Raw genomic sequence first — 25361 nt, forward strand, 5'->3', positions numbered from 1 at the left:
ATATCCCTCGAACAATCCTGCGAGGCCCTCTTTCATGGACTTGAGATTAGTTTTGTGTGATATTCATAAGATTGTATATCTGCGGAGCTGACGCGGAATAGCGGGGCGAAACCCTCTCAATTGGGGCTGCGCAGTACCATCCAAAAAAGCCGTCTTCAAGATTCCGTAGAGTATGACGAAATGGAGACGTAGCCAACATTTGAAGGTAGCCTGACATCCAAACACGACCTCAAATTAGGAAGTTTTGGGTATTGGTGAGCCTAAGCGAAAGAATGACACTTCAAATTGGTTGACCATGTCTGCGCCGGGAAATAGCGGCCTGGCATTGAAATTCCATTTTTACAACTGTCTTTTCTGGCCACTCAAGCACACGCTTCAACCTTGTACGTATGAGATCAGCTGATCTTGTTTTTTTCGGATTTCGTTGAAGATATTGAGGTAGGCTCTCGGGTTGATTCCAATGATTCAAGCGTCGAATTTAGCGCAGAAACAAGGGAACTCGTATTCTGGCTGCGGAGAAAAGAGTGTTTCGTACCGACAAATCCGATATCGTGTTCTGATATAAGTGTTCAATATGATAGATCAGATTAATCACCTAAGCCCTAAACAGTCAACACTTGATCAAAGCGGGGTGAAGCTGCATAAAAGACTGAGCTTTGGCGTCTGCCCTGGTCCCTGGCCCGTTCAAGCATATATTCCAATCACAGCGCATTGGGTATATAAGTCTCAGCTCATCAGGTCTCGCCCCACAGGGTCTAAACAGAAAGTGCAAAGAATCTGACTCGTCGGCTCGTTTGTACTATAGCCCTACCCTGAAGCCTATAACTTAAGTATTCAATTCTGCCGCCAAGACACTCTCCTGGATCACGGCGCCGCCGAGCCGCAATGAACAAGCATCGAATGCAGTTGAAAAAGTTCACCGAATCTATGGACAGGCCATAAAAAGGGAAAATCCATCGATGGGCGTAGATATTGGTCCTGCCCAAAAAGCAATACGAGCGCCACACATGCACTGATGGAGTGTATTTCAGCCACGTTGTTGGTCTTACCTACTAGGTAGTTTGAATTTCGAAGCGACTGGAGAGCGCTAGCCTTTGAATAAATAAATACATATGAAGCAGGTCTATCACACCCCGCATGGGCTTCCCACGTGCAGACATCGCTATCTTCGTTTGAACTCCGATTGATACTACATTTACCTGTTCTTCTTTAGCATTATACAAATTACCTTTATTCTGTCCGCTTCGCTATAGCCACCAATGTCCATTTGCATCGCCTTAGGGCCTGAAAATGCCTACTTTGTCAACGCCTCCAAGCGCTGGGCGTTTGGTAACCTTCCTGAGGACGTGATGACGCTGTAGAATCAGCAGCCGCCGATAATAGACATCCGAGAGATGGCTCTCGGCCCCAACGAATCTTTTCTGGTTTTATACATTGATAGCGATGGCACCGACAAGCTTCGTAAGTATCGAGCCGGTCAATATAGCTCCTGGAGACTTATGACTTCCTGCAACAGACTATAGAAATTTACCAGCCGGCCTCCAAGGGTGGCTGATCAGGAATGGTGCCAGCGTGCGCCACCACGCTTCCCTACAGTGCTCTCTTGGACCATATGGTGCTTTTTTCGCCGTCGACATCAACGGGACGGTCCGGGGAAACCTATCAGCTGCCATGGAGAATGCTTGCAAAGAGCGCTCTCTTCCGAATGGAGTCTGGAGAGCAGGAACAATGCCGACCAGTGCCACGTTCGGTCCTGATGGCCAATTCTTTATCACCACCGGTGGCGGTGGCGGCTACTGGAATCTTGCCGGGACAAAGGGTGAGCTCAATAAAACCCTGGAGGCCCTGAATAGTCTGAAGGACATAGTGAGTATATTCCATTCTTCTCTATCCCGGCACATGATCATACACCGTTACTCAAATATCCATCTTTGACGTCACTAACGTAAGAGCAATATATAGCTCGTTGTCTTATCTCCGTTTCACAACGATCACTGGGTTATGGTCGATTCCAGCTTGAGAGGCACTGGTATAATCAATGGCGAGGTTGGAGTGCGGCTGTCCCCGACTTCAATAATTTTGAGGCCGACCTACAAGAACATTTGCGGAATCAGCGCGCCCCGGTTCAGACAAAGTCTGTGTCCCAGTTCCAGCCCCAGCATACCCACCAGAGAAGGTCCAGCAATATAGTTAAAGGCATGAACATAGGCTTCAAGCTGATGAATAATGTGATGAGTGGCGGAGGTGGTGGCAGCGTAAATGACTTTGTGAATTATATACCATCGATACCGATACCGACGAATGGCTTCAACGCGGGCGACCCAGACTTCTGGACACCTATACAGAATGCGGCTGGTGGCCCTATTCAGTGAATCTATTATATTAAAGGGGAGTTGAGTTTGCTATGTAGTCATTCCACGCATCGGCCGGTGAAAGTAGCCGTGTGACATATTTCATAATACCACTACATTTGTGCATTTGTGTTGTGTCTATATTAGTGTAGCCTACGGAGGCGAGTAGCGGCTATGAGGACAGAACCTTCTAGCGTAGCGCCTAGTACTCAGGTATTATATCATATCTCCTACTATATCTCCCACTTAAGTCTCCTACTTAGTCTCCCACTTAGTCTCCCATTTAGTCTCCTACTTAGTCTCCTACTTAGTCTCCTACTTAGTCTCCTACTTAGCATCTTATCTAGTTCTTACCTTCTTTATACCAGTCTTTAGTTAAATGGCCAAAGAGCTCTCTAAATTTGAATATAGGCGGATAGAAAAGAAAGAGAAAAAAGTGAATAGAAAAAAAGTGAAGTTGAAGCAGAAGGTCTGGTGAAGGTTTCAAACGTACGTCCAAAAATTCTGCGATGTGTCCAAGTGATAAAGGGGTAGATGAGCTTAGTAGTCTTCATGATTTTCTGCCATTTTTTACGTGATTTTCAAGGTTCTGTCCTCATGGCCGCTACTCACCTCCGTACTAGCCTCACCTCAAATATGCATAATCTACAAGGCGGGGGAAAGGAACTGAAATTTTTCAAAACAAGGCTCCGAATCAAACAAATAAATAGCGATCAACTTTCAGATTTCCATGTAACGCGAGTGGCCATGAGGATTATTGGGATTATATCAATGTATAAAATCTCAAAGATCCATTTGTCTACTTGGTAATCGTTTCATTCTACATGACTATAACTCTCTTTCTGTCTTAGTGGACGCCAGACCTCAGACATACTGATCACACTCCTAGTTGGTGACCCGGTAATATGCATATACAATGTGATTTTTTGGCTTTCGACCAAATCTTCTTTTGAGGGTCAACATAAATTCAAAGAGCAGTACATGAAGTCACGGGGCTCATATTGCAGTCGCGTGACTACATGTAGGGGAAAGATAAGGTATTAATAGCTGGAGGTCAGATGCTTGTGTGATCCAGAGGTCGCCATGATTCCAAGGTTCCAATATTCTTATCTCCCCTGACATTAATTGTATACACCTGAGAAACCGCACTGGATAGTGCACATGTACAGTAGCCCTTGGATCCGGGTAAAAAAACTCTACTTTCAACAGATTCAAATGAGAAGCTCGGAATTATCCCATGCCTCTACCTGAGTGCCACACCAAACACTTGGGCACTTTGGCATTCCAGGCTAGCGATATTGAAGACGGTATAAGCTACCGGTTGCCGGCAATCGGTTCCCGGAACAAAGGCTGATTGACTCTTCACTAGATCACCCCTTCCAGTCTAATACCATACGAGTAGAACAATCCAGAATGACTTTACCCACACTGACCTATTGGTGTTGTATTGCTGCCCGGTCTGCCCAATCTAACTGCCAGGTTCATTATCTCGACTCAGCTCAATGGAAAGATCATCCCCAGAGATAAGAATAAACCTAGTATTCAAGAGAATGCACTATCTCAAGATATGGCAGTGCGAATGTTTGGATTCCACGGTTGAGAGGGTCCCCTTGACTATCTGGCTCAGTAGACCCTCCTCGTCATCATCTGATCGATGCTCTGGTAAACCATCAGCATCTCCGCTTCTCCACATTATTCGCGTACTTTTACTACAAATCTGGGGAATACTGCCAAATATTACTAGTTAAGGCAAGCTCAAAAACCCGGTGTGGGACGGTTCACGGCCGAACCGGACGGATCGACCGCGAAGCTCTAGATCGAACACGAAAGATAATGGCGCTGAGACCTTGAAAGTCTATTTGCTAGCACTCTTGCCACAAGCTTCGTCCTTCTTACGAAGATCCTGGAGTTAGTCGATAACGTCCAAGCCACTCGGCCCGGTTGGGGAAAACCCCACCGATCACCTGATCGGTCCCGAGCTATATCGCCCGTTGATAGTGACCAGCTGACTGCGAATAGCACTTCAGCATACTGTTGGACTCGGATGTAGAAGACTGATGCACCGTGAAAGAGTTCGGATAAGGTATTTGACTCCGTGGGTTCCGTGGAACCCTGCTCGTGATGATTATCTATATAGAAGCGTAGATATCCCATTCAATAGTAGATATCAATTGCAGAGCATTCAAATCTGAAGTCTTCAATTATCCTTCCAAGCAAACAAATCCAAAATGTCCTTCTTGAGGAATTTCTTCGGCACTACGCCTGTTGCGCCCAAGGACGAGAAGACTCCCGTCCGCGCCCTGCCCGCTTCCTGGTATACATCCCAGGACATGTACGAGCTGGAACGACGATCAATCTTCTCCCGTAAATGGCTCCTCACCACACACAAGCACCGTGTCTCCAACCCCGGCGATTCAGTCCAATACGATGCCGCCGGCTTCGAGTTCATCATTCTCAAAGACCACCAGGGCACCATCAGCGCTGTCCTAAGCGAAGACCTCTCCCCCGTCCACATGCACATCGACCGCAACGGCTTCATCTGGGTAAACATGGACGCATCACCAACGCCGGAAGTAGCCTGGAAAGACGACTTCGACGGAGTCGACGAACAGCCCCGATACGCCCACTACAATTTCGAAGACTACAACTTCGACCACACATGGGACATGGAAGGCGAATTTAACTGGAAGATCCTCGCTGACAACTACAACGAGTGCTACCACTGCCAAGTCGCACACCCTGATATCCCAACCATTGCCGACCTGAACTCATACTACGTCAAGACGAAGGATGGACACATCCAGCACTATGGGGCTGCGCGGGAAGACCAAATCGCCAAGGGGTTCCGGATAGCGACGACTTATTTCTGGCCAAATGCTTCGTTCAACATTAGTCCGAATTTCTTCTTCATGCAGCGGTTTACCCCGAGTAGTCCTACGAAGTGTGTCATGCGGTATGAGGTTTATCGACACAAGGATGCTACTGATGAGGCTTTCAGCCTTATCAGTGATATGTACAAGCGGATTATGTCGGAGGACAAGTATCTCTGTATTGCATCGCAGCAGAACTTGAATGCTGGCGTCTTTGTTAATGGCGAACTGCACCCTGAGATGGAGGCTGGTCCACTTCACTTCCAGAAGACCGTGCGGGACGTGGTTATGGAGCACCACAAGAAGGAAAGAGAAGCGGGGCATGAGATTTGGCCTGCTGCTGAGCGTTATGAGAGAGCTACTAGTCAAGAAGAGGCTGCGCCGCTTCAGTCGGGTCTTGATGATTGGACAGTGGGAAATGAGATGAAGGAGTCTTTGCATGGGAGTCTTGCCCCAGCGATTGCTGTTTAGGATTGATTGGTGGCAGGTGGAAAGGGTAGAGCGTCTGTTGGCGAGATAATGATTTTTTTATATTTAGCGTTGCGATTTATATCACAGGATTTGGGTACATTATGTGCCACGACCATAGCTGCAAGTATTTAGAATGATATGCTATTTATGATGTTTATACATTGGCCTTGTCCGTTTATCACGTCGATCAATTAATTGATATAAATACATGTTCTTCAGAGAATCAGATAGACTAGTATGTTTACTTGTCTTTCTGTCTCACCGCCTGCAATCCCTAGTGCATGAATCAAACCCAAGCAAAGATCAGGAATCAAGATTGCCAAAGAATTCTCGTTTCAAACCCGGCTAACACCCGTGGACACAATGATCCTTTCTCCTCGATTCCATCTGTTGGAAATCGGCGATCAGTCCTGGTGTCCTGAGTGGATGAGAGTGTATATCCAATCGTATCTGACCCGAGTCTGGAATCTACATCTCCCACCATTCAGCAAAACCTCTCCGGCTGGCGTGGCAGCCAATCTCATTCTAGAGCATTTACCAGATGCATCTTTCTTTACATTTGTCGATCTCTGCGCAGGAGCAGGCGGACCGACAGGCACCCTTGAAAAGATATTGAATAGCAAACTCCTAGCGGAAGGCAAACAAACTGCTCAATTTGTTCTCACGGATCTCCATCCCTGCCTGGAAGAATGGAGTGCTATCAGTAAACGACAGGAGAAATTCTCTTATATTTCAGAGCCACAAGATGCGACTCAATGTGAACGCATTGCTGGAGATGGGAAGGAATGCAGAATTTTCAACTTGTGTTTTCATCATTTTGATGATCCTGCTGCATCGACTACACTGCGGAAAGCCGCGGAATCGGCTGATTCCTTCATGTGTGTATCCTAAGACAAACGAACGTGGACTGAAATTAACCAAATTTAGCATTTTCGAATTTGCTCAACGGAATTTCACCTCGTTATTGAATATTCCAGTCATGTTGCTGTTTCCGTTGTGGTATACTATCGCCCGGTATAGGAACAGTCCTCTGCATTTGTTTTTCACTTATGTGATTCCCTTGTTGCCGTTACTTCTTGCTTTCGACGGCTTGGTTTCGACTATGCGTTGTCGGACCGGGGAGGAGATTGAAGGTCTTCTTCGTCAGGAAGACCTTGATCTGACTGGTTGGACTTTGAAAAGTGGGAACCGCATACTGTATAAGCCTTTCGTGCATGTGTACTACTTTATCGGTGTAAAAAATGAATGACGCGGGAATTGTATGTATGTAAATGATTTCTGAGATGTCTTCTGATCCATCCTAGCTGTGCCATTTACTTTCTTGGTTCATTAGGTCTCGACTGGCCCCGATCTCTCACATGATCTACCTGGATCATGATAGACATCAATAGATCGTCGTGGCGTGGACGGCTGACGGCAGAAGAATTGTAGGCGACTGAGATCGAAGCTGCAATCTCATAGTTCAGCGCTATTTGCAGGTTTGTGTCATGCATTGTGGCTGCAGCTGTTTCCAACTCGACTAGTATACATATTAGTTGCAGCCACTTGCCTGTCAAGTTCAACCCATGGAACCAGTACATGCAGGCAAGGAAAGAAAATCAATAGTACCTAGACTTGGCGTAGCACAACATGCCCGGTGCTTTCATAAACTGAAGTCGTTCGACGTGTCAAATATAGACGTCATCTCAAGGGATAACTTAGCGAGGCTTCGGTTGGATCGGTGTTGTCATGGTCGAGGACCGTGCGAGATCAGTGACAGGGGAAGAAAAAGAAAAAGTTGCCGATCAGTTCCAAAGAGAAGCTAAGGGGAAAGGGAAAGACCCTCGCGTGTGTCCATCCAGCTTAAAAAACCCCAACTAAACCAGCCACAAATATCCACATTCCCGCATTAAAATGACATCAACCGGGGATTAGGAATGTTGAAACGTCATTCCGGGGGGCTATTTAAGGAATTTATGATAAGGAAGTTTGTAAAACATTGAAAACACATAATTAACGAGGAGCATTTCCCAATTTGCCAGTAAGACTTGGCGTTGGGTGTGAGTGGGGTTTAAGTTAGGTTGATCGAGGGGAAAAGTGTCCGCGTAGTGCTTTTGCCCCTGGATTGATTAAGGCGTTAACTTCCATGTACATACTATGGAAATCTGGAGGTTCAATAACAATTTAAATCAACATCAAAATCAAGATCAATTTTGAGAGTTCAATTTAGTAAAACCATACCGAGTACTACCAAGAGATAACTATCCATCTTTTTTTAGAGGGAAGTGGGTTGGCGATCACTCATTTACGTACTCCTGAGTGATCCCGTGTCCCTTTGCCCCCCAAGCTTCTTTTTCCTTTCTCCTTTCCCCCCAATCTTATTCCCTTGGATACTTCAACCTTGGAATATTGCTTGTTTCATCACACATATTAATCTCCCCCCTCCACGTACTCGTGCGACGCTTCATCATCCTATTGACGTACATCACTATCCACTCGCTCCGTTTCATCTCGCAATGAATGCCCCTCCAGCGTTTGGGTACCCGCCCGGCGTGTCGCTGGCACCAGGTGCGTTATCTCCAAGAAGTCTTTGTGGGACTCCTGATTGCTTGATTGAAGTGTTATCCTTCTGGTCTAGCCTTTGATCACAACACTTAAATCATTCCGGTTCCCCGGAAGTGCAACATAGCGTCGCTGAAACGTGAAACTGACTTGTGACGCAAATCTGGGAAATAGGCAATCAGGTCTCACCCACAGCAGCCAATTTTGGCTCTAACAACCCATTTCGAAACCGTGCTTTGTCTCCCTCCACTGCTCCTGGCCCAGCGACCAACGCTCGCCCGGAACGTCCCCGATCGACCAACCCATTCCTAGACGACACTGACGCCCTGTCACCACAATCTGCCCCTGGCTTTTCCACCGGTGCTACCATGTTTTCACCGACCGAACGACCCGATATGACCAGCAACACCCGGGACCTTTTTGTATGTGGCGACCTCAATCCAGTCCGTTCATAACTAACATCGTTCGCAGGAGAACCTCTCTATCAAGCCCACCGCTACAGTTTCCGCGGTGCCTGCCCCCTCTCCCTTTTCCACTCAGACACAAAGCACCCGGGTCCCCGATGCCATCCCGCGGCAACCCACCGATCGTCCTCGCCCGAGAGAGCGTCCACCTCCTTCCGGGCGACCTACAGAGTCCAAATCAAAGGATCCATTCGACATTTTTGCCGACCCACCCAAGGGATCTAGTGGCCAAGGAAAGAGCACCCGTAGACCTCGTCGGAACTCCGAGTCATCTGTAATGGATCGGTCATCGAAGCTGTTGGATGATGATGATGAGAAACGCCGACGTGAACGGCGTCACCGCGAGCGAGAGCGTCAGCGCGAAGGAAAGCCCCGTTCTTCCCGCAAGGATCGCCGACTAGATATCATCGACAAGTTGGACGTGACAAGCATCTATGGAACCGGAAGTACGTACTTATGTGTTGGTGTACGTTGATGCATACTAATTCACTTCCAGTGTTCCATCACGATGGTCCCTTTGACGCATGCAATCCTCATCGCAATCGCAAGGGCGCACGCACTGCGCCAATGCAGGCCTTCCCCAAGAATTCTACAAATATGGCTCTCGGTGGTTCTGGCCCTGTCAACTCCAATATTGACCTAAACCTCTTCCACGGCAGAATGGAGGAGGCCCACAACGATTACAACACCGGCCTCCAGCGCCCCGCTGAAACTGTTCAAATTGACCCTCGATCCACCTTGGAACCGGTCCACGGTGCAGAGAGCATGGGCCTGGGAACAAGCACATTCCTTGATGGAGCCCCGGCTAGTCGTTCGGCGATTGCACAACGTGAGATCGCGAACGAACAACAGATGCAAAACGGCGGTCTCGCACGAAAGAAGAGTCTGGCACAGCGCTTGCGTGGGCGAAGTGGAACCGGTCGGATTGTGTCTCCTGGTCGAGTCGGATCTCCCACAGAGCAGGGTCGTCTGTCCCCACCACAGATAGGCTCAAGCCACTCCGCATCTTCACGAGGCAATGAGCGAAACCCATTCTTTCAAGAAGACCCCGATGAGGAGTGGGATAAGAAAGGATCTCGAATCGCAGAGGCGCGTCTAGAGAGTGGCGGTCGTCTTCGTTCATCAAGCAGCCCCAAGCAGTCAACTATCCTTGAGCGCAAGACCACCAGCGATCGTGCCTACGAAGATCAGCAAAGGCTGAATCCTGGCGGGGGTGGATTCCTGAACCGAATGAAGAGCTTGCGCAAGCCGCGGCCAGAGCGCCGCACCAGCGACTAAGTCCGATCCAAGGGAGAATGAAAACTGGATCTTGGGACGGGTTATCAATGTTACTGCTCCCCACATCTTTATTGGCACCTTTTTTTTATCCTCATGGGCCATGGGGACTGATGACTTTTCTATGTAATACCCAACATTGAGCGCCGCTAGCATCGGGTGCCCAACATGGCGTTGATATCTGGGATTAGGCTGAATTTGCTTTTGGTGTTGTTTTTGCTATGGCTTTTCTCCCTTTAGGTGTTTCGTTTCCTTTGCTGCATGAAACCCATGCCCGCAGCCAGCGTATCCATGCGTCTCGCTTCTTGTACTTTTTATTGAGCCAGCCAGTAAAATGGATTTCTTTGCCACCATCTCAACATTTCAAGCTCGTAGTCGAAGACATTATCTAGAGATAATTCACCCTTGCGCCTGCGCCTGCGCCTTGCACCCTATAACACCTGTTCCTAAGCTCGGCACCGGCACCGCGCATCCATGGATATCACCCGGAACCAAAGCTAACACTCCACCCTACCCAACCATCTCTCTTTAGATATAATATCACTCCCCCAGCTACAACACCCCTCCAACACTATATCAGGCTGACACCAACACAACATTTTAAACGTCTCAAAATTGTCACAAACCAACACTTTACACCGCTAGCATCTAGTCTCAATCTGTGTCTGCCTTTGTGGTTTCTATTCCGGGGATTTTTGTTAGAGTGTGCTTTGATGGGTTTTACTGGATATGATGTCTTCTTGATACTTTGTTGTAAGCTGGGCTGTGTCTGTGATGGATATATTTATATAGGATTATTTCTTGGGTGTGTGCAATTCAGGACCGGATCAGAAATGAGAATCACTTACATCTCGCCTCATCTATGAACTATATACAACCCTTTCATCAACATTATCATGAACATCAATCTCCTTGAAACCCTCTCCTATATCAGATCCATTAATCGATACCAACGAACACAACAGTCCCCCCAGATTCAAATTCATTCAAACTCATCCATTTGAAGCAAAATGAGCATACTACGAAGTCTTCTTGATAAAATCCCAATCCAATTGCCCATTCACCCCCCCCACAACCACCGAAAAAAGAATACATCAAAGCAAATCCCGAAACCCTCTCGGGCTTCATCCCTGTTTTCGCGAAAAACTTGTACTCATACGCCCCGATCAAGGATCTTTTGAAGTGGATCAGAGTTTTAGAGGAATGTCTGAAGAGTTCGATCTCGATGATGGGGATGGATGTTGGTACTGAGGGTGGTGTTGTAGGTGGTGCATGGGTCTTTGTGTGCGATTTCTGTTGTAGAAGAGTGTAGGAGTGTTCCTGCGGTGAGGGAATGGGGTACGGGTGGTTAAGGGGACGGAGTTTCTACTTGAGAGGGCGATTTCTGTTTTGTTAAAGAGGGGTTTGTTGCAGGGACGACTTTTAAGTGGGAGGTATATTTGGGTACATATTCAGATATATAGTCTTCAGATACGTAGTCAGAATGTTAAATTATTGGGAACGTTTGAAGGTGGAGATGGTGTGTTAGGGTTATTGCTTAGCTAGTCTTGGCTTAATGTTAATTTTGATGTTGATGTTGATATTTGTTCAATTCATTTCATTAAATCATGGCCAAACTCCTAGCAGAGCCCTGCGGTAAATGTAACACTGATTAATAACATGAAACGCCGCCCACACCATATGCAAACAAGATGGTATTTTACTTGAAAGAAACCGCTGAAACCCCCATTGGATACTGTTTACCGCACGGTGGACGCATTCCGTGGCAAATGTGGGTTGGGCACGGGGACACCGGCGCGACGCTTGGACGGCTTGGGACGGGCCAATGTGTACCTGGAGATGGTATGTTAGCATTCAAGATTGGACCTGAGTGAGTGGATGGACGTACTTGGCAAATGCACGGGAGAGCGCCTTCTTGCAGCTGATCTTCTGGCTACCAACGAAAGACTCGACGGTGACAGCGATGGCACGGTCAATATCCTGAGAAGAGCAGTACTCTGACAGGCGCATCTTGCAGAAAGCCTCGGCGATACGCATGATAGCTTCAAGGTGACGGACCTGGTAAAGTCAGTAAAATGCACAAAGATGTTCGCGGTTGATGGGACTTACAGTGATAGGGTAGGCACCAGTGGCCAGGGACTCGCGACGCATGTCTGCGAACAAACGGGCGACCTTGTCCTGGTCGATCTGGTACAGCTTGGGGTGGCATCGCTCACGAGCGTAAAGAATGTACTTGCGCAAGAGCTCTTGCGGAATCTCGCCCTCCTTTTCTTCCTCAGACTGCTTCTGTTCAGCAGCACGCTGGGCAATCTCTTCTTGTGTGGGAGGAAGGATCTGGCCTTGCTCGTTGATGCGGTAACCATCCTCATTAATAAGGTGACCATCTGCGTCAACTAACTGATTCTGGTCGTTGCGAAGGGGCCGGGCGGGGTTGGCGCGGTGGTGAGACTCGATCACAAAGTTGGCCAAGCGCTCGTCCTCGCTGGGTTCGACCAAGTCGCGTACCACACACAAGATATCGAAACGGGACAGGATAGGCTCGGTGAGCTCCACGTTCTGTGACAAGGGCTTGGTAGCATTGTACCGACCACCCTGGGGATTGGCAGCGGCGACCACTGCACAGCGAGCCTGCAGGGTGGTCACGATACCGGCCTTGGAGATGGAAATGGTCTGCTGTTCCATGGCTTCGTGGATGGATGTCCGGTCCTGGTCATTCATCTTGTCGAACTCGTCGATCAGACAAGTACCGCGGTCAGCGAGCACAAGCGCACCACCTTCCAAGGTCCACTCGCTGGTGAGCGGGTCGCGACGAACGCTGGCCGTCAAACCAACAGCACTGGCACCTTGACCGGTAGCGAAAACAGCTCGGTGTGCTGTCTTCTCCACGTACTTGAGCACCTGAGACTTAGCAGTACCGGGGTCACCGAGCAGCAGGACATTGATGTCACCACGAATATTCATTTTACCCTGGGCCTGCTTGCTGACACCACCGAAGAGAGAAAGGGCCACGGCGGTCTTGACATCGTGGTGACCGTAGATACTGGGTGCCATGGACCGAACAATACGGTCAACGATGTCAGGCTCGCGGGAAAGTGCGCGGATCTCACGTTCATCCTCCTCTGTCAAACGGAAACCAGCCAGCTGATCATGAGATTTGACTACCTGGTTGGCTTCGATGATAGTGGCGAAAACGGGGAAACCGTTCTTGTTGTTCAACTGGGCATCGTAGCTGTTACGGTAGATACCAGTGATTTCGATCTCATCACCAGGCTTGGCTGTGTCAATCAAGTCAGCTAACAAGATGACCTCGCGCTGGCGAGGCAAACGACCAGCGGGGACAGTGCCAGGAGACTCCTGCAGGGTCAATTTCTGGTAGTTCCGGTAGACTGTCTTCTCGTTGTTGACAGTGAAGGGACCACGAGATTGGCAGTTCTGACAGAAGGAGATCTTCACTTCAGAGCTGGACTCTTGCTGGAAAGGACCCAAAGTGATACCACACTTTTGGCAAAGGAACATGACGAACTTCAACTGCGGGAAGACACCAGTACGACGGGTGACCACACCACCAACACGGACCAGGCAATTGAGGTGAGACTGACGTAATTGGCGGAGGGTATAGATAATGGGCACGTCGGTGATGCGCACGTGAATCTCGTTGTGAATATCATGGTACTGAGGGTAGTGGAAGAGGGTGACATCGAGCGCAACCTGATCGAAGACCTTGAGGATCTCAGTAGGCTCGTTGGCAAGGAAGTATGACAGTGCGGCCTTGGTCTCACTCAGATGGGCGTATGAAACCTCCAGGGAAGCGGAGTTGACCTCACCAAGAGTTTTGATGCGGTTACCGTATACGGACTGACCACTGGGGTCAATGAACTCTGTCAAGAAAGCCTTGAACTCTCGGTAAATCGAGCGTAGGACCTGAGGCTGCGTGACCCAGTCGGTGATGTTGGCGGCTTTTACATCGGCCAACTCCTCTAGTGACAGCTCCTCCATACCCTCGTCAGCCATGTCGATATCTTCACGATCTTCATCGTAGTGGTGTCGTCGACGTCGGGGTTGGCGTGACAGATCCATTTCCAGGTCATCGTCATCGTGCAGGAAGGCAGCGGGCATTTGGCGGCGACGAGCCAATTCCCGATCTCTTTGGTTCAAGCGAGAATCCAGCTGGCGACGAGTGGCAGCGTCGAGTTCCTCATGGTCTCCATCATCATCAATATAGCCATCGTTTTCGTACTGATCTTGTCCGTCGTGGTAATCCCGCTCAAAATTATCGCCGAACAGGTCAATGCCATCCTCATCCTCTGCAAGCTCATCCACATCGTCAATATCGGGGATCATATCAGCTCCCTCATCTTCCTCGTCGTCCTCATCGAATGGCATTGGGGGAGGAGATGAACCGAGGGCGGTGGCTGCGCAAATGGTCAGTTGGTTAAAGCCCCGCAATTTTCGTTCAGGGGAATCACATACGACTGGAGGGGGGCAACGCAGCGGGAGAGGACATGTCATCTGGCTCTCTTGAGCGCTTGCGGGTGTTTGAGCGCGGACCGCGGTTTGCGGCCGAGTCACTAGGCCGGAGGGGACTGTCATTCATCAGCTTCGTGGGTTCTGCAAAAATGAAAAAAAAACCGGGCGCAAACTCACTCCATGTTGTGTGTAGCTCAATGAGCAATTTTAATGTAGTGGAAGGGTAGAAAAGGAGAAAACAGAGGATAGAAAAAAGGACTAGATGGGGGGTTGTGGATTTTATCAAACCCGGAGGGTGAAGCGTGGTGGAAAGGGAGGAAGGGAGTAGCTGAAAGATTGAAGATTAGAAGATTGGGAAGATTGGGGTTCGGGTTAAACGCGTTGCTACGCGACGCGTTTTCAATTTTACCTATTTGGGACATCACGTGGGGCTGATTCTTATAACACCCAGACAGTGTAGCTACACTAGTTAAACATCATCATTCTTGATCTTACTTTACTACTCAATCTCGAAATCCTTACACTTTTCCCCTTTCAATTTCCTCTGGAATTCGTTGTGAGGAAAACCAGTCTCACATCTACTTTGATGCAAACCAATCAAACATCGCGTTTCGCGTTCCGTTCGCCGCATCATTAGCTCACGCCCATTGTCTCTTGTCATCCTGGGTCCAGATCAAATATCATTATTCGCCCAGAGATTCAGCGCAAAGCTTCTGGTGACATTCATTATCACAGTACGGCTGTAATACGGCAACATATCTCCGACGACCATCATCGCGACAATCCCTGACTTGACCATACAACCTGAGAACTTACATCGCGAATACATTCAACTGAAACTCTGGACAACGGATAGCAGCGCATTTTCGTTCCCTTGTTTGCTTCAGAAACCTGTTCCGTGTGTCTCTGGTTGTGAGAACCGTTGACTGAACATTCGATTGTGGAGCAGAGAGTGTCAGATTCGCGACTTGCAGGAAACCCGGTCTTGAAAACTTTCCCTTCGAGGAATCAAACTTGATTTTTGGAAACCCTATAACTCGAAATGGAGCAACCCACAATTGTTCAGCCCAAGCCCGAAGGTGGCCGGCGCGAGAGCGTTGGATCCCTTCAGTCTCAGACAGCCCGAGAGTATGATGCATTTCCAAAACCATGAAGGTAGATCCTAACTTGTCGCAACAGATTCATCGATGATCAGATGCGACTCGAGGCTGATGCGCGCGAGATTCTTCCTTATGTGAGTGCATCAGCAACCTGTCATTGACTCACTACTGACCAGCTCAAGTCCTTCGACTCTTGCACTTATGCTCTCGGTCCACTTCGTCAGAGCCTCTTCGCCTGTTTGACCTGCAATCCTCCTTCTGGCAAAAAAGACGACCTCTCCACTGCTGCAGGGATCTGTTACTCCTGCTCCATTGCCTGTCATGGTGAACATACTTTGGTGGAGCTTTTCAACAAGCGCAACTTTGTCTGTGACTGTGGAACCACTCGCATGCCCACAACATCACCCTGCACATTGCGCGAAGACCCCAAGACAGGCCGCAAAGGTGTACACTCTCAGGAGCCAGCCAAGGACAACAAGTACAACCATAACTTTCTCAACCGGTTCTGTGGCTGTGGGGAACAGTATGATCCCCACCAGGAAAAGGGTACGATGTTCCAATGCATGGGCCTTGGTTCTGTTGAATCGGGCGGTTGCGGTGAGGACTGGTGGCACCCAGAGTGTCTGATCGGCTTGCCACGGGACTGGTACAAGAGCGCGGAAACTAAGACCTTCGGCGGTGGTGACGCCGCCGACGAAGAGGAAGAGACCCCTCTGCCCCCCGGATTCCCCGCTGAAGATGATTTCGATCAATTTATTTGCTTCAAATGCATCAATTCAAACCCCTGGCTCAAGCGCTATGCAGGATCAAAGGGCTTCCTACCCCCAGTTTATCAGGCAGGAGGCTTGAAGGGATCTGCGCCAAAGGAGCCGACCGAGCAACATTCGGAGTCCTCCAAGAAGCGCAAAGCAGAGGATGACGAACCTTCCACCGAAGAACCGACAGCCAAGCGGACCAAGGAAAAATCGCCCAAGCAAGAGTCTATGGTGACTTCTATTCTCGCTACCATCGCCGAGCAACCTACAGAAACCAAAGAAGAAACCAAAGAAGAAACCAAAGAAGAAACCAAAGAAGAAACCAAAGAACAAACCAAAGAACAAACCAAAGAAGAATCCAAGGAAGATCTCAAACCCAAGGCTGAACCTGAAACCGAATCATCAAACACCCCTATCCCCAAACATACCCTCCTCCCCACCTCAACACCAACAGAATTATTCTCCCTCTTCCTCCAAGAAGACTTCTACTCCAACCTCTGCCGCTGCGCAGAATGCTACCCCAACCTCATCCCCTACCCCCAACTTCGCGAAGAAGAAGAAACCTACGAACCACCCCTCTCAGAAGACGGTGACGCCAACGGCGCCGCAATCACAGGTACAGGCAGTATTCTTGAACGCGGCGAAGCCGCACTTAGCAACGTTGACCGCGTGCGCGCTATCGAGGGCGCGATGGTCTACAACCATCTCCGTGATAAGGTGAAGGCATTCTTGCGGCCGTTTGCCGAGAGCGGAACTGCTGTTAGTGCGGAGGATGTGAAGGGGTATTTCGAGAGATTACGCGGTGATGAGGAGGGGATTAAGGATGCGGCTAGTCGGGCTGAGACTGGTGGTGGCAAGGATGAGGGAGCTGATGGTCGGCGGGAGCAGAATGGTGAGTTTGATTATACTGATTCGATTGATTGATCGATTTCTGACATTGACTTAGGCTATTGAGGACGTGCATTTGAAGTTCTCCAAGGAGCCTTTTGTCTGGTGTTTCTTTTACTTAATGTTATTATGCTCTTCGGTGTGATTTACGGTTATGGAATGGATGGGATATGGAGCTGGACAAGGTCTCCAGTAAGGCGTATCGTTATGACTTCTATTGAATTATGTATGTGAAGAAATGTACCAAAAAACCGAGAGCCCGTGATCCAACGCCGAGGCCATGAAAACACAAAAAATATCCTGAGCTTCATGCAAATTAAAATGGCGCATGATATGACCGAAAATACATCATTCCTTGAGACGTTTCGATGCCCTCATCAATGAATCATCTGGCAAGCCACTGCGCTTCGTACCGGGAAGACTTCCAGTGCGAATGTCATTGTCGTCCTGGGTCACCCGGCGATGTGGGTACTTGCTCTCAATACCGTCGAAGCAATCCGCGCTAATAGGACCCCCATTCGAGAAATAAGGATGTTCCAATGCCTCTTGAGCGGTGATACGCTTTGTAGGGTCATACTCCAACATCCTTGATAGCAAATCAAATCCGTCTGCACCGGGTGTACCAACACTCGACGTAGTAGAGTACCCGCCATTCTTCAGGCAGCTTTGATACCAGCCCTCGAGGTTTGGACCGCGGTGGAAATGCGCGGGTTGTCGGTGCATCACGAGAGACTGCAGCTGAGAGTATTCAGGCATGGAAACGAGGCCCGGCCAGGTTTCTTTGCGAGGAAGGCCAAGGATCTCGACGATTTTCATCATTTGGTTGCGCTGGAAGGGAACCGTCTTTTTGCTGTCCATTTTGGCTTCTTCGCCCTTGAAGATCGGACGCAGGGAGAGGAGCTCGGCGAAGATGCAGCCCACAGCCCACATGTCGACGGCTGGTGTATAGTGTCGGCTTCCGAGGAGGAGCTCTGGTGCTCGGTACCATATTGTGACGACGACCTTGTCGCCGGAGAAAAGGGAGTTGAGGGGTTTATAAAATAGTCGGGCCAGACCTAGATCGCCGATGCGGATAGCGCCGCTGGAAGTGACGAGGATATTGGCTGGTTTAAGATCTCGGTGCAGGACCCAGTTGGTATGTAAGTATAATAAGCCATTGAGCAGTTGGAACAATATAGAGCGGACCATGCTGGCTCGGATGGCGTGTCGCTGTGGTTGGGTGTGGTGGTGAATGATCTGCAGTAAGTCATGCTCGGTATATTCGAATACCATGAAGATACATTTGTCCTCGAGGATAATCTCCTCCAATTGGACGACATTTGCGTGGGATAATTCGGTACAGAGAGACATTTCTCGGATGGCGGATTGTGACAGGCCTGTATATTGAATCGATTCTCCCTCCTTGTCTGGTTTGAACCTGGGTAATGTCAGATATCGCCAACCATGCATGTTCTGCAGTAATCATACTTTTTGATCGCAAATTCCCCCTTCTTGCCATTTTTACCGATGGCCTTGTACACCCGTCCATATGTTCCACTGCTGATGAATCCCACAACATGATATCGATCCCGCACTCGGACTTTGCTGGTATAACCGGGGGTTTTTCGGGAATCGAGAGCTTCTGCTAGCAGATAAAAGGTCAGCATATGCATGTATCGCCACGGTATTGCAGGGAAAGAAACAGTGGGGACAGATCAACGGATGCACGCGTCTTTAGGAAACCAGCCATAATGAAGATCGCAAACCAGAGATTTATGCCATTCCCTCTCTTTCTCCCAGGACAGTCACCGCAACGAGACGAGACCAAAGAAACCTGGCATTGAAGGGGAAAGAAATTACCCCGAGGATAGAAAGCCCCGACAGAATTTAGAAACGGAAATCCTTTTCCAAACATGGCGCAACAGGAGAAATGCCGAGACAGAGCAGGGTCACGATCGAGATCAAGAGCACGTTATAGAAAGAGGACACAGGTCATGCGACGAGGCAAGAATCCAAGAATATAATTACCATCGACTGTGGCCTGTAAACTCCGTTTCAAGTTTTGGCCGACCGTCCTTGTTCGGGTGGAGAGCGAACCGGAGGAAGGTGGGTTTGTCAGGCTCATTGGATCGTCACTTGCCCATGGCACTTGCCAATATGGCCACTTCGGAACACAGGTTTGATGTGGAGGCGATCTTAGTCAGCTAACGGATGACTCGATTCGATGAAGATTCGCAGGTTCAAATGTTCCGATTGCGCATGGGATGGGATTTCGGTGAGTCTTTGCTGTGGTTGGGGGATGAAATGCGGAGTGTCGACGGACCAAGCGGGCTTCGGTGGAGAGCTCGGGATTAGATCAGCATGCCGATAAGGGCATATAATCCAGATAGATCTGCAACCTTGACAAATGTTATGAGATGTGTGCGGGCTTGAGCTGGTGTTTAGGGAGGATATGGATACACCATAACCTCTGTACATACCGCTGAATAGATTGACTTCAGTATTTCCATCCACATTCTATCTATATTCAAAATCTAGCTCTTCTAGGGTCTTCGCCTGGAGCCGATAGTACATATTGGAATTCATGAGTATCCTCCCCACTACCCTTCCAACCACTGATTGTGATACTCTGCGCAGGAATCGGCTCAACATCTTCCAAGAGCAGATGTCTGCTCTTTTGGTTAAAACGCAAGGCAGACGTACAAACCGTCGGTAACCTAGACAAGCTCAATCATCTTCCTGATTTTTCACGCAAATAACCGCCCTTATCACAGACCCTGGAACAGCTTGTCCCTACAGCGAACGCTTTTAGCCTGTGATTATATCCTATGTTCAGAAAGGTGGAACGTTGATTCTTCTGGGTAGTTTCATCTTCTTGAACCCCCAAGATATCGACAGTTTCCTCACCCGCACAGGCGTGGCATAGAGGAACGGTAGACTTAGCTTGAGAGAATTGACATTGAACACGATTGCCATTGAGAATAAAAACCTACTGTCACATCTACCCACGAAGTTGTTTCTAAAGGAATCGATGCCATATCCATCGATTTGGTTTCCGAATCGAAGATGTGGTATCTGACTAGGATGAAGCAATTCAAATTGTTCTTGCTATGTGCGGCCTTTGAAATGATTCGGTTCAGAATGTTAGCAGGTGATACCTAGGTACCTAGGTATGTATGGGTGATTGGAAGACATGCCAGGGAAGATGGTATCTCTTAGGAAGGATGGGATCACTAAGTGCGTTTCCGGGGGTAAATCGGGAACCAGAATAGAAATTATGACTTAGATAACATCCAAATGAAATTGGTAATGAAACCCAACATTCTTCTGTCTCGATCTTGATGAGTTCGAGGCCATGATATCATCTACATCATGACTTCGGGCCATGCAATATTTTGTAACTTTCATCCTTACGTTGAGGGAATTCTAGGGAACTATTGACTGGCAAGTGGGCCTTTTTGCGGCGCCTTTACCCTTTTTGGTTCCCCCTTTTACTCACAACAAATATACGTGTCATTCTGGATTGGTGGGGACAGGCTACGGGAAAGAACACTGAGCTTAGAAATACAGAATCAAGCATTTGTTAGTTAGATTATCCTATACTCTGAATGATTCACGTCTCTACATATACTAATTGTAATTTTTATGAGTTGAATGGGTGCGGGGTACTGCATTCCGTAGTGGGGTGGATCGGATCACCATGCATTGTACTTTGAAAGGGTCTGACAAGTATCTAAGCATTTCCTAATGCAGTCAATAAATAATGTATCCGTATAATCCAACTAGGATAATTGGAGTGATCATGTCTTGGCCCCATATACAAGGCATCCATATTTGTTGTGGTGGAGAAAGTGGAGAATTGGCGAACTGACGTCGAGACCAAGACAGACCCAAGAACACGGAGTGTCTCTCTCTCTCCCCCAACAAAGCCCCGTTTCCTCCCTATCGCTCCCGAGCCTTTTACTTTTCTAAAATCCCCCCCTTTAAATCTTCTGAATTATCTTCCATATCTCAATTGCTGGAAATTGACCCTACAGCGTACGGTGTACTGTCCATTTGTTTGGAACCTTGTGGGTGGTACCGTTTCTTGGCTTTTTGTGCTGGGATCGACCCGAAGCAGATCGTGGGGGGGAAAGACTTAATTAACTTAAAGCCACCAAAACCGGGAATGACCAGGGGTTTAGGGCCAAAACATCGATTTTAGATTTCACACTCCTTCTCCTTCCCCCTCCTCTCCATTCCCTCGACCGCCACTTTAGCCTGCAGGCGTATTCCGCCATGGTCCGCCTACCGCTCCCGCAGCGACTGAGCTCGCATCTATCCACAAGAAGTGCCAGTTCAACCCCCGGACAGAGCAGGAGTACAAGTCCCATGCGCATACAAGCCGACGCGAAACCTTTACTCCTCAAAGTTACGGTTATTCGGGTAGGCCTCAATCAACCCCCTGCTAGGCAGCCGCCAATGCCGTGGTGTCTTGTCACCCCCAACAACATAGACTAACCTGTCGTCGGATTGAAATAGGGACGAAATCTTGCAGCGAAAGATCGAGGTGGCACAAGCGATCCTGTAAGTGGCCTCATCGCAATGTCCCCCGGACACCTATGTTCGGTTCGCTAATCGGTGCGATAAACAGTACTTGGTTGTGAACCTGGGAGACGCACGGCAGTCGACGCCGACGATATTCAAAACTCTAAACCCGGAATGGAACGTGTCGTTTGAAATGCCCCTCGGGGGTGTCCCGCTGTTGGAATGCATCTGTTGGGATCACGACCGGTTTGGCAAGGACTACTTGGGCGAATTTGACATTGCATTGGAGGACATCTTTGTGGATGGACAGATAAAGAAGGAGGTAGGGAACACCGTACGGTTCACATACAGGGGATTTTGGGTTGACTCTGAGATGCGTAGGCAACATGGTACACCCTCAAGTCGAAACGGGTATCGAACAGCAAGAAAAAGAACAAGAAGAACAGTGATGTGTCTGGCGAGATCCTCCTGCAATTCTCGTTGTCAGATCCGACAAGTCCCACTGCTTCGCCTTCGGATACATACCGCAAATTCAAGAAGGTCGTATGTGCCGGTGATGATGAGGACCCAATTGAGATCCCCGCCGTCGACCTTGACGACCTGGACCGCGATGAGGAGACATCTGATGAAACCGATGACCTGACGAAGCCGGAGATTGTTGAAAAGCGCCGCCGGAGACTTCGGCTGGCTCGGTTAAGAAAAAAGTCTCTTGCTGCTCGTGCATATCAATTCTCGGGTACAGGGAGCGGCGTAGAGGGTATTGTTTTTATGGAGATCGTCAAAGTGACAGATCTCCCTCCTGAAAAAAATGGTAGAAGTTGCTGTTCTCATTGTGTCACCCTCGATTGCTGATTTGTGTTTAGTTACGCGGACATCATTTGATATGGATCCTTTCGTCGTGACCTCCCTTGGAAGAAAAACGCTTAGGACACCTGTCGTGCGTCACAATTTGAACCCGGTATATCACGAAAAGATGGTCTTCCAGGTAATGCGACACGAACGTACCTACACGATCAGTTTCACGGTAATGGACCGAGATAAATTCTCGGGCAACGATTTTGTAGCCTCTGCGGGTTTCCCTCTACCGACTTTGATTCAATCTGCCCCAGACTCAGACCCCGAGACAGGTCTATACCACTTTGTCGAGGAAGACATTATTCCACCTGCTAAGTCTAGCTCCCGGCTTCCCATTAGCTCCTCCCCATCATCATCAAGCCTCTCCAAGATGACAAGACCTACGCTGAAGTCGCGTAACTCCGCTACTTCTCTTTCAAGCAACTCTGTGCTTGAGCTTGCCAACCGGGTCCCTCCCACGTCTGTGCCGGAATTGTCTAGTTCTGTAGGAGACAGCAGCTCCACCATGCAGGTGCCAACCGTCTCCACAAGTACAGTCGATTTGGACCCCGAGAATATTCCACCACCCGATGAGGAAGGTTTGCGATGCTACACTATCCCTTTGATACTTAAGAACCGAGAACGGTGGGAAGATAAACACACGCCTGAGTTGTTTTTGAAAGCCAAATACTTGCCATATAGTGCCGTTCGACAGCAATTCTGGAGACTTATGTTGAAGCAATACGATGCAGATGACAGTGGCCGCATTGATAAGATTGAAATGACCACTATGCTCGACACCCTTGGATCCACACTGAAGGAGTCGACAATCGATGCCTTTTTCGACCGTTTTAGTGAAGAGAACGCAGCCATTGCGACAACCGATTTGACCTTCGACCAAGCCGTGATGTGCCTTGAAGATACACTTCAAGCATTGCAGAAAAAGAATGCCTCGCCCGGAACCCGGAGACCAGCACTTGCGCCGTCGTCCGTCGGCAGTCAAGATAGTGAGGAGCCATCTAGCGGCGATGAGCTCGCCTTAGAATCAAGCACAACCAAGCCGCACAACGCTAACCCGGATTCAACAGCGGTGCCCACCATTTCTAGTGACGAAGCGGAACAGTCTGGCTCGAACGACGGATATCTTCGACCCGATGATCTTGCGGATGAGCGGGGTGAAGAACACGTAGTGGAAATTCGCGAATGTCCACTCTGCCACCAGCCTCGCCTTGGCAAACGATCCGATGCCGATATTATTACTCATATTGCGACATGTGCAAGCCGTGACTGGCGACAAGTTGACAACCTTGTCATGGGTGGATTCGTGACCTCGAGCCAGGCCCAACGCAAATGGTATTCCAAGGTTATCACCAAGATCTCTTACGGTGGCTACAAGCTAGGAGCCAACTCGGCCAATATTCTTGTCCAGGACCGGATCACTGGCCAGATCAATGAGGAGCGCATGAGTGTTTATGTCCGTCTTGGAATTCGACTGCTTTACAAGGGTCTCAAGAGCAAGGAAATGGAGAAGAAGAGAAGTAAGTGTATGGTCAAGTCGCACTTCATATCGTACTCTGACCCGGAAAATAGTTCGTCGTGTGTTGCGATCTCTAAGTATTAAGCAAGGGCGCAAATATGATGACCCGGCGTCTGTTAGCCAGATTCGGGATTTCATCAATTTCCACCAGCTGGACATGTCCGAGGTGCTTCTGCCTCTGGAGAAATTCACCACTTTCAACGAGTTCTTCTATCGCGCATTGAAGCCTGAGGCCCGACCGTGCTCAGCCCCTGATGACCCAAGAATTGTTGTGTCCCCGGCCGACTGCCGCTCAGTCGTCTACGATCGCATGGACGAAGCTACCGGTATCTGGGTAAAGGGTCGGGAGTTCTCCGTTGAAAGGTTACTGGGCACCGCATACCCCGAAGATGCCGCACGGTACCGTAATGGTGCACTTGGAGTGTTCCGGTTAGCGCCTCAGGATTACCATCGTTTCCATGTGCCTGTAGATGGAGTTATGGGTGAGCCCAAGACCATCGAGGGCGAGTACTATACGGTCAACCCGATGGCTATTCGCTCGGCCTTGGATGTTTATGGAGAGAATGTCCGAGTGCTGGTCCCCATTGACTCTGTCGCTCATGGCCGTGTCATGGTCGTCTGTGTCGGAGCCATGATGGTGGGCAGCACGGTCATCACCCGCAAAGCCGGGGACAAGGTTTCTCGAGCTGAAGAGCTTGGATACTTCAAATTCGGCGGCAGTACCCTGTTGGTCTTGTTCGAAGAAGGTGTCATCAACTTTGACAGTGATCTAGTGGATAACTCCAAGGGCCCATTAGAGACTCTGGTAAGATAGCTGACCTTTATTTCCATTCACTTGACACTAATCATTGAAATAGATTCGAGTTGGCATGTCAGTTGGTCACAGCCCTGATATCCCCCAATATGAACCAGACATGCCCAAGAAAGCAGAGAACATCACTGTCGAAGAAATGCAAGAAGCAAAGCGTCGCATTGAAGGCAGTGTTGCACCTCCACCACCGAGTGACCAAGTGGATGATGCCATGCAATGAACATGTCTCATCTTTATAACAAGACACGGGCTCAACTCCCGTTCACTGGTGATCCGGGTCTCTTTTCGTTGAACATATTGAGTGTTTCTATGTGCAATTTCTGGCGTTGGCGGTTTTAAGACTACATAGCGTATTCCATATAGTGGCATCTGCACAGTTGAATTCCTTTAAGGGGATTAAAGAATCTGGCAGCTTTTTCAACAATGACATTGCATGATCATAGCAAGCTATGCTATCATTACTTAAATACCTTGTATTGATTAATGTGGAT

At 48.8% G+C, this 25361-nt stretch overlaps 8 protein-coding genes across 8 annotated transcripts; 6 read left to right on the forward strand and 2 right to left on the reverse strand.

Annotated features, from left to right (window-relative positions):
* Positions 1–1259: 1259 nt before the first annotated feature.
* On the forward strand, positions 1260–2372 carry N7520_004010 (uncharacterized protein; the record flags this gene model as incomplete). The annotated part of the gene is made up of 4 exons (XM_057137945.1): positions 1260–1329; positions 1384–1461; positions 1517–1866; positions 2016–2372. 4 exons carry the CDS (start codon positions 1260–1262, stop codon positions 2370–2372), a joined length of 855 nt encoding a protein of 284 aa, XP_056998410.1.
* A 2207-nt stretch (positions 2373–4579) lies between these two features.
* On the forward strand, positions 4580–5692 carry N7520_004011 (RHO alpha subunit C-terminal catalytic domain-containing protein; the record flags this gene model as incomplete). Its single annotated transcript, XM_057137946.1, has 1 exon — positions 4580–5692. One exon carries the CDS (start codon positions 4580–4582, stop codon positions 5690–5692), a length of 1113 nt encoding a protein of 370 aa, XP_056998411.1.
* Positions 5693–6055: 363 nt separating this feature from the next.
* N7520_004012 (uncharacterized protein) lies at positions 6056–6941 on the forward strand (the record flags this gene model as incomplete). Its single annotated transcript, XM_057137947.1, has 2 exons — positions 6056–6570; positions 6620–6941. The coding sequence occupies 2 exons, from the start codon at positions 6056–6058 to the stop codon at positions 6939–6941; spliced, it is 837 nt and encodes a 278-aa protein (XP_056998412.1).
* A 1246-nt stretch (positions 6942–8187) lies between these two features.
* N7520_004013 (Pal1 family protein) lies at positions 8188–9975 on the forward strand (the record flags this gene model as incomplete). Its single annotated transcript, XM_057137948.1, has 4 exons — positions 8188–8239; positions 8408–8655; positions 8705–9143; positions 9194–9975. 4 exons carry the CDS (start codon positions 8188–8190, stop codon positions 9973–9975), a joined length of 1521 nt encoding a protein of 506 aa, XP_056998413.1.
* A 1736-nt stretch (positions 9976–11711) lies between these two features.
* N7520_004014 (MCM DNA helicase complex subunit MCM2) lies at positions 11712–14621 on the reverse strand (the record flags this gene model as incomplete). The annotated part of the gene is made up of 5 exons (XM_057137949.1): positions 11712–11805; positions 11861–12030; positions 12082–14384; positions 14443–14555; positions 14617–14621. The coding sequence occupies 5 exons, from the start codon at positions 14619–14621 to the stop codon at positions 11712–11714; spliced, it is 2685 nt and encodes an 894-aa protein (XP_056998414.1).
* Positions 14622–15481: 860 nt separating this feature from the next.
* Positions 15482–17218, forward strand: N7520_004015 (putative metaphase-anaphase transition protein (Mlo2); the record flags this gene model as incomplete). Its single annotated transcript, XM_057137950.1, has 3 exons — positions 15482–15567; positions 15619–15673; positions 15722–17218. 3 exons carry the CDS (start codon positions 15482–15484, stop codon positions 17216–17218), a joined length of 1638 nt encoding a protein of 545 aa, XP_056998415.1.
* Positions 17219–17530: 312 nt separating this feature from the next.
* On the reverse strand, positions 17531–18828 carry ssn3 (cyclin-dependent serine/threonine protein kinase SSN3; the record flags this gene model as incomplete). Its single annotated transcript, XM_057137951.1, has 2 exons — positions 17531–18599; positions 18650–18828. 2 exons carry the CDS (start codon positions 18826–18828, stop codon positions 17531–17533), a joined length of 1248 nt encoding a protein of 415 aa, XP_056998416.1.
* Positions 18829–21439: 2611 nt separating this feature from the next.
* On the forward strand, positions 21440–25090 carry N7520_004017 (putative phosphatidylserine decarboxylase Psd2; the record flags this gene model as incomplete). The annotated part of the gene is made up of 7 exons (XM_057137952.1): positions 21440–21586; positions 21683–21727; positions 21795–22010; positions 22070–22499; positions 22552–24060; positions 24113–24864; positions 24917–25090. 7 exons carry the CDS (start codon positions 21440–21442, stop codon positions 25088–25090), a joined length of 3273 nt encoding a protein of 1090 aa, XP_056998417.1.
* Positions 25091–25361: the final 271 nt, after the last annotated feature.

This window comes from Penicillium odoratum (genome assembly GCF_028828045.1).
Source record: "Penicillium odoratum strain IBT 22623 chromosome Unknown utg000003l_segment0_segment0, whole genome shotgun sequence".
Taxonomy (NCBI): Eukaryota; Fungi; Ascomycota; class Eurotiomycetes; order Eurotiales; family Aspergillaceae; genus Penicillium; species Penicillium odoratum.